This window comes from Pteropus vampyrus, unplaced genomic scaffold (assembly GCF_000151845.1).
Source record: "Pteropus vampyrus isolate Shadow unplaced genomic scaffold, Pvam_2.0 Scaffold18, whole genome shotgun sequence".
In the NCBI taxonomy this organism is placed as follows: Eukaryota; Metazoa; Chordata; class Mammalia; order Chiroptera; family Pteropodidae; genus Pteropus; species Pteropus vampyrus.
The window spans coordinates 751,805-759,604 of NW_011888799.1; the positions used below are offsets into that span (position 1 = coordinate 751,805).

The 7,800-nt window shown below is 51.3% G+C and overlaps 1 protein-coding gene across 1 annotated transcript in view; it reads left to right on the plus strand.

The window, feature by feature from the left end:
• The window catches only part of FGD2 (FYVE, RhoGEF and PH domain containing 2), a 20,560-nt gene extending 12,843 nt beyond the window's left edge, over window positions 1–7,717 (plus strand). The window contains exons 9-15 of the mRNA XM_011354820.2: window positions 907–986; window positions 1,069–1,099; window positions 1,561–1,653; window positions 2,272–2,403; window positions 5,229–5,375; window positions 6,531–6,677; window positions 7,000–7,717. Of these exons, the coding sequence (XP_011353122.1) occupies window positions 907–986; window positions 1,069–1,099; window positions 1,561–1,653; window positions 2,272–2,403; window positions 5,229–5,375; window positions 6,531–6,677; window positions 7,000–7,215 (846 nt within the window). The 3' untranslated portion in view covers window positions 7,216–7,717. The remainder of the gene's footprint in view (window positions 1–906; window positions 987–1,068; window positions 1,100–1,560; window positions 1,654–2,271; window positions 2,404–5,228; window positions 5,376–6,530; window positions 6,678–6,999) is intronic.
• Window positions 7,718–7,800: the final 83 nt, after the last annotated feature.

A 7,800-nucleotide genomic window follows, 5' to 3' on the forward strand; every position in this document is an offset into this window, starting at 1 on the left:
CCTTGACTGTCTCATAAATGTCTTCTCACAGCTGATCTGTCTGAATCATTTGTGATATGCTTCTTACATCCCTTTTAGACCATTAAACTTCTCTCTCCCACTTTTTCTCATTTATTCATAGAAACAAATCAGATCATTTCTCTGGTAGAGTTTCTCATAGTCTGGATTTTGCTGACTGCCTCCCACCACTTCATTGGTGTTATTTAACATGTCCCCTGGTCCCCATATTTCTTGTAACCTGGTAGCTAACCTAGAGACCTGACCAGATTCAGCTGTGCAGGAGGCGCTGTCCTCAGGAGGCACATAATGCCCATTAAGCGTCAGAACTGATCAGTGGGTTCAGCAGTTGAGCGGATTAAATGAGAACATGTATGGAGAGCCCTGAGCTCAGTGGCCGTCACTTAGTAAGCTCTCCCTGACTGGCAGCTTTCATAATGGCCTTGGGACCCTGTGACATTCTGGGACAAGAAGATGGTGAAAGAAGCAGGGGATCTGTTTGATCTATGAATGGGGCAATCAATTCTTTCATTCACTGTATGAGGCAGAGGGTCTTAGTCTAGACCCTCCATCTGCTCTTGAAAAAATCGTGTTCCCAGATCCAATTTGTGACCCAACTTCCATTTCTGGTGAATCTTTTGTCAGGAGCTGTCGCTTCTACCTCACACTGGGCCAATTTAGCTACTGCTTAAATTCCAGAAGCGTAGGTTCCACTTGCTTAGAGGAGGCCCAATGCATTTGCTTAACCATGGGATTAGGGAGGCTGTGAACAAGCTCCCTATCCCTGTCTCACAAATTTAAATTGTCCTCTGGGCACAATCCAGCTCCCACTACCCACAGTGCCTGGGGGTGGGGGGTGGGGCAGGTGGAACAAGTGTGACCAGCCATCTCCCTCTTGTTTCCAAGCAGGTGCGGGAGCTGACTGATGCCGAGTTCCCGCACTCCTTCCTGGTGTCTGGGAAGCAGCGCACCTTGGAGCTGCAAGCCCGGTAGGCAGGCAGGCGCGGGGCGGGGAGGCGGGAAATTGGGAAGGGCTGCTCTCCTCAACATCGGTGTTCACTTTCTGAGCAGGTCCCAAGAGGAAATGATTTCCTGGATGCAGGTATCAGAACGCTCCAGGGCCCCTAGAATTCTGACCCTACCTACCCAGGCTGAGGGGACGGGAGGGGTACACATATGTGTGTGGGGGAGAGGTGAGGGGGGGATCGTGTGTGTGTGTGTGTGTGTGTGTGTGTGTGTGTGAGCACGCGGGCCCAGCTGCTCTCTGCTCTTCCTCAGGAGTTGCTCTGTGGCAGTTTGGAGAGTCAGACCTGAGTTCAAATCCTGCTGTCTCTCACTGCCTAGCTGGTAGTCTGAGACAAATCACTTAATATCCCTGAGCCTCAGTTTTCACATCTGTAATCTGAGGATAATAGTTTCTCTTCCCTTAAGTCAGTCAATGTGTGCTTATAAAAGCATCAGTAGGCTTTCAGCAATGTTTGTTGAATGTGTGGATGGATGGACAGATGAGCACGCCCTCCCTGCCACCCTTCTAACCACCTCCCTGTGCCCCTCGCCCCTCAGGCCTGCCAAGCAGCCATTGACCAAATCGAGAAGCGGAATGAAACCTTCAAGGCTGCAGTCCAGGGCCCTGAGGGAGATGCTCAGGAGCAGGAGGTAAATGAAGACTGCGTCCTTGGCTGGAGCCGCCAGTCTCACACAGGGCTACTCCCTCTCTGCTCCACCCAGGCCTGCTTGGAGGGCAGGGAGTGTCACCCCCCCCCACCCCCCACCCCGGAGTGATTTGAAGGACCTGGGAAGCCCATCCATCCTACCTAGAGGCTCAATACGAAAGGTTCTCTATTAGTAAACCATTCCTGTGGAAGCCTCCACATGCAGCTACCCCTAGGAAGGACTTCAGGTCTATAGAGCTCTGGCTGTGTGGGGCAGTGTGGGTTTGGGCTTGAAAGTGCCTGAGAAACGTAAGACCAAGGGAAGGTGCAGCATCAGGGAGAGTGTCTGTGACTGAATTTCAAATTCAGCTCTGTACTCCGGCTTGCTGGGTGTCTCAGCTGAGTCTCTTGACCTCTCTGGGCCTCGGTTTCCTCACCTGTAAAACAGGAATAATAGTAAGTGACCTATCATACCGTCTTCATCAGTTCAGTCAGCTCTACATGGAAGCCACTGGGAAGCACCACACACATAATGCTGCCACCAGCAGATGGGCAGGGGCTCCAAAACCTCAGGGAGTGGGCAGAAGAGGGTCATGAAGTCTCTCCCCTGCTGCCCCAACAGCTGCAGTCCGAGGAGCTGGGCCTCCGGGCACCACAGTGGGTCCGGGACAAGATGGTGACCATGTGCATGCGCTGCCAGGAGCCCTTCAACGCCCTGACGCGCCGTCGCCACCACTGCCGGGCCTGCGGCTACGTGAGTGCTCCTCCCAGCACCCCTGCCTCCACCAGTCCCACCCTGGCCTGTGCCTTCCATGCTCAGGCCCCGCTCGTCCCTCCCCACTAACTCTGCTGGCTTTACCCAGTGCACCCCAGACCGCTAGGTGCGAACTCTGAGCCAGGCATGTGAACTACTTTGTCTGGACCTCACGGGCGTCCACCTGTGAAGCAGGGCCTGCATTACCCCCATTCTACAGATGGGGAGATGAGGCTCAGAGAGGTTAAATGGCTTGCTCAGGATACCCTCCGAAGTGACCCTGTTAATCCGCCTTCTTTCTTACCGCCATTTGTCTGGGCTCCAAACCCAGTATCGGGAAATATTCTTCACTTCCAGGGTGAAGGGCATCCAACCCCCACAGCTGCTCTCAGGCCTTGCACCCACCACCTCATCAGCCCCATGCCTGTTAAACCCACCCCTCATTGTCCTCTCTTCTCAGATAACAGTGCCCTCCTCTTCTTGGCAAGTCCTCAGCACTCCAGCGCATGATCAGCTCTACTGCTAATTCTGCTCTTAGTTTCCTCGCTTGTACCTTGGGGATTATAATACCTACCTCCAGGATGGTAGTGAGGACTCGACGAGAGAAGGTGCACTCCCTTCCCTCTCCTCCCTTCCTTCCACTTCCTCAAGAGTTCAGGCAGGGCTCACTCAGAGGAGCGAGCCACCAGCTGCTTGAGGAAGGGACCTGTCTACTCCACTCCTCCCTCTTATCAGCTCAGGCCCAGTGACCAGAGGCAGATCTTGCTTTGCTTTTTAAGCACCTGCTGCACTTGAATTGTTCTCTGCTGACTTTACTACCCTCTCTGTTTACCTTGCAAACAGAGAAGCCCTTTACTGTAGTCCTTAATTACCTCTGGTGGGGATAGGAGACCAGCTGGACAGGTTCAGTCAGGGAAGTAGCCCCAAAATGTGTAAAACTGCAATCAGGACACAAAGTAAATTTCTAGGACTGGGGACACACCTATGTTCAGATGTAAGTGATAAGTTACATCCCAGAGCCAGATAGAAAGGATCTGGAGATAGCTACTGTTCTCGGTAATTCTATCTGTAGATAAGCTTTGAGTCGATTCACATCTGTGACTTTGTAAGTAGTGCCTTAAAAATTATTAAAAATAGTTAAGAAATACAAAAAGCACAAAGAATAATATAATAATACTCATGTACCTGCCTTCTGGGTACACGGAAGAAATAAAACATTCTGACAACGAAATGAAAGGTATGATCTTTAGTTGGATCCTGGATGGGAAAAGCAAAACCAGCTACAAAAATTATTGGAACCATTGGGAGAAATTTAATTATGAGTCATATGTAGATAATATTGTATCAATGTTAAATTTCCTGAGTGTGATCATGACATTGTTGATAGGCAAGAGAGTGTCCTTATTCTTATTTGACATCAGCTACATATTTAAGGGTGAGGTGTCATGACGACTATAATTTATATTCAAATAGTTCAGAAATAAAATACATATATACAGAGTCAGAGAAAGCAAATGTGGCAAAAATGTTAACAATTAGGGGATTGTGTGGTAGTGGGGTATCATTGTATTATTCTTTCAACTTGTCTGCAGGTTTGACATTTTTCAAAATAAAAAGTTGGTGAGGAGAAAATAAATACAGACTAATATTATAAAAAATTAAATCTCAATAGAAAATAAAATACTCCCTTTGAAATTAATTTAAATAAATTTATTTTTAAAAGTTAAAAAAATAAAATACTCCCAAGGTAGTTGAAATCCATGGTGTGAGACTGTGTGAGGTGCTCTTGGCCTGATTTTGAGGTTTCTCCTGCCTGTGCATACTTTTGTACCCTGTGAGTCATCCTTTTGGTGGTTTGGTGCCCAGTTTCTGTCTCCCGCCTGCCAGATGGGAATCCTGGTGGGGCAGGGTGGGGCAGGCCCTGGCCTTCTCCTGTGGGGCCCTCCCTGGTAGCGTGCTGTGTTGGGCACACACAGGAGCTCCCTGATGAATATCACTTCCTCCTCGTCTCTATCTCTTGATCCTCATTTCCAACCCCACATCCCAGACTCACTGTGACACCCCTGTCTTCCTGGAAGTCACGTCCTACAGTACCCCATTTTCTCTTCGAGTCTTGTCATGCCTCTTGCACCCAGTCTCCTCAGCATGATCTATATTAGCCTTCTTGGAGGCCTCTCCATGGTGGGCTGGGGGTGAGCCCCACTCCACAGGGTACCCAGGGCAGGTCTTCCTGGCAAAAACAACCAGCCCATCATTTTTATATTAGAACATGCTTGAATCTAGGATTGAGTTGAACGCAAAATTTGCATGACTCTTAAAGCTAAACTGCTGGAGGGCCAGTTGTGCCCAGTGAGCTGTGGGGCCTAGAGCAGGTCGCTGCCCCCTCTAGGTTGCCCTGTGCCCAGCTGTTAGGTGAGGATAAAAGACCCAGTGCTGTTTACCTGGTGGGGCTGCTGCGAGAGTCAGGTGAGATCGCAGAGGGGGCAGAGAGCACTCGGAGAAGTGAATCAGGTGCAAGGGGTGTGTGCAGAGCAAGCCCCTGGGATTCACAGCTGCCTTCACAAAAGGGGACTCTGAAGGGGAGAAAAGTTGGGGCATCTGCAATGGGGGCCAGATCTGACCTCTCTCCCTGTACTGTGGCCTCCAGGCGGCCAGGCTTCTGCCAGCATGGGAAGTACTCTCTGCCTCCATTCCTTCCCTGAATCTTGCTTTTTCTTTCTCCTGTCCTTGGTTACTCTCACGCCCGCCTCAAAGGCCAAGGTACAAGCATGATCTTCCCCTGCCTCCCCTCCGTTCCCAAGCCCCTCCTATCTGTCCTCTCCCAGGTGGTGTGTGCCAGGTGCTCTGACTACCGGGCTGAGCTCAAATATGATGACAACAGGCCCAACCGAGTCTGCTTCAACTGCTATACATTCCTCACCGGAAACGTGCTCCCCGAGGACAAGGAGGACAGGAGGCGGGGCATCCTAGAGGTGAGGGCCACCGTTCTTCCATTCAGCAAGTGGGTGCCAGGCACCCACCACATACTGACACTGTCCTAGGTGCTGAGGAAAAGCCAACTGTGGTCACACCCTCCCTCCTCTCTCTGCCCACAGACACACCCCCACCCTCTTCTTCCCAAACAACTGGGCCCGCCACCAAATCGAAGCAACTTTGGGCTGCAGGCTGTCATCTAGGCTCTCCTACCTCTCCTCTGTGTCTCCATCCAGGAGTCTCACAGCCTCTCTGGACAGTCCCTGTTCACATCCCCACCCCCTGCCCGACAGTCCCAGGGGGTGAAGAGGGCTGATATTACTGATTCCAGTTTACAGATGGGGAATCTGAGGCTCCAGGTCAGGGTCCCACTGTTGGAAAGAAGCAGATTGAAGTCTGCATTCTAACTGGAGGGGACTTCAGGGACCTATCCCATGGAGACCCAGGCCCAGAGAAGTGACTTGCCCAAGGTCACCCTGTGAGTTAGGAGCCAGCTCTCTAACTTTGCCACAGATGTCCTCTCTGCTGCCCTTGGGGCCTTGCTGAGCCACTCTCCACCCACAGACACTCCTCAGGCTGCTCAAGTAGTGCCGGTCAGCATTGATGGGGCATTGTGTTCAGCTTCTTGCTACAAATGCAATGTAACTCAGCCCAGACACCAGTTACCACTGCCCTCTGCCCTTCCTTCATTAAAGGCCAGGTTGATATCCCACCATCCCTGGGAGGTGGGAGAAGACCCCAGCCTATTGCAGCTGAACACAACTCCCAGGTTTCAAGTTGGTTCTTTTCCACGGACATCTGCCTGGTTTCCAGTTCTCCCCATTTTTCTATGTCCAGCCCTTGCTCATGCCCTCCCTGACCATTATGCAACACAACCTGCTTCAGGAGAGAGGGGATGATCGGCCCCTTCTCAGGCTGTAATTCCGTTCCCTGGAAGGAGCCTCTCAGCATCTGCTTTGAGTTCAGGCTGGCTGGGGTTTGGCCGGCCGTGTGACCACAGGCTCATGATAGGACCTTTCTGAGCCTCAGGGATAAATAACCTCTCCTTGCGGGGTTGCTGCAAGGACTAGAAATAGTGATTGTCAAGCCCGCAGACCAATGTCTGTCACACAGTGGGTGTTCTGTTCCCTGACGGTCCCTTTCTCTGGTTTTAGAAAGGGTCCACCATGGGTTCTGAGCAGAGCCTAATGTGCAGCTTCCTACAGCTCATCGGCGACAAGTGGGGCAAGAGCAGCACCCGGGGCTGGTGTGTGATCCCCCGGGATGACCCCCTCGTGCTGTACATCTATGCTGCCCCTCAGGTAATGCCACCCCCAGGCCTTGGCCTTCTTACCGTATGTGGGAGAGGGGGAGTATTGTTGGCCTCATATGTTAGACGAGGAAACTGAGGCCTAATGAGGACATGGTTCCCTCCAGTCACAGGGTTAGTGGCTTTCAAAGATGGTCCCAGACCCCAGGTCATAATCGCTTTGCCCATAAGGGGCAACCAGTTCTCTTTCTGGATGCCCTCCCATCAGCCTGCCCTGCCTCGTGGGTGTGTGGGGAGTGAGAGGTGACCTTCAAATGACTGGGGTGGTGGGGCTGAATGGGAGGACAGCTAGTCACCACTCTCTTCTCTCCCAGGATATTCGGGCTCACACCTCCATCCCCCTGCTGGGCTACCAGGTGTCAGCTGGACCCCAGGGGGACCCCCGGGTCTTCCAGCTGCAACAGTCAGGCCAGCTCTACACCTTCAAGGCTGAAACCGAGGAGCTGAGGGGCCGCTGGATGAAAGCCATGGAGCGGGCGGCCAGCGGCTGGAGCCCTGGGGGACCCAGTGACGGGGATCTGTCTGACTGAGCCACAGCTGGCCACTCCCCCGTCAAAGCCTGGTTCCTGCCACAGTCTACCCCTGCAGCCTCTGTGAACCACCACTCCAAGCTGAGGTTTAAATAATCGATTTCTAGTCATCTTGTGCCCAGACTGTGTGTCCCGATTTGGGATTCAGAAAACACATGCCTGTTTCTTTGGGACCAAGCTCTTGGTTTGCTCAGGGGAATCCTGGGACATGGGACTTTCAGTAGTAAAACTAGGGAAGTCCCAGGTCACCAGGACTGTTGGTCACCAGGGTGGTTCTCAGCTTGAGCTGCTCAGTAGTGTCACCTGGAATCTTTAAAAAATACCCATGAAAAATAAAATAAAAAATAAAAAAACAGTGCCTCTAGCCATCATCGAAGATTTCTGATTTAATTGGTCTGGGTTGGGGAGGCATGGTTATGTTCAGGAATACCCACATGAATCTAATGTGCAGCCTGGATTACTCGGATGAAGAAGAAAAAGCAAATGACTATTGATTGAGCACCTATCAAGTGCAAGGCATGATAATAATAATCATGATGATGATAATGATGATGATGATGATGATGATAAATAATAATAAACATC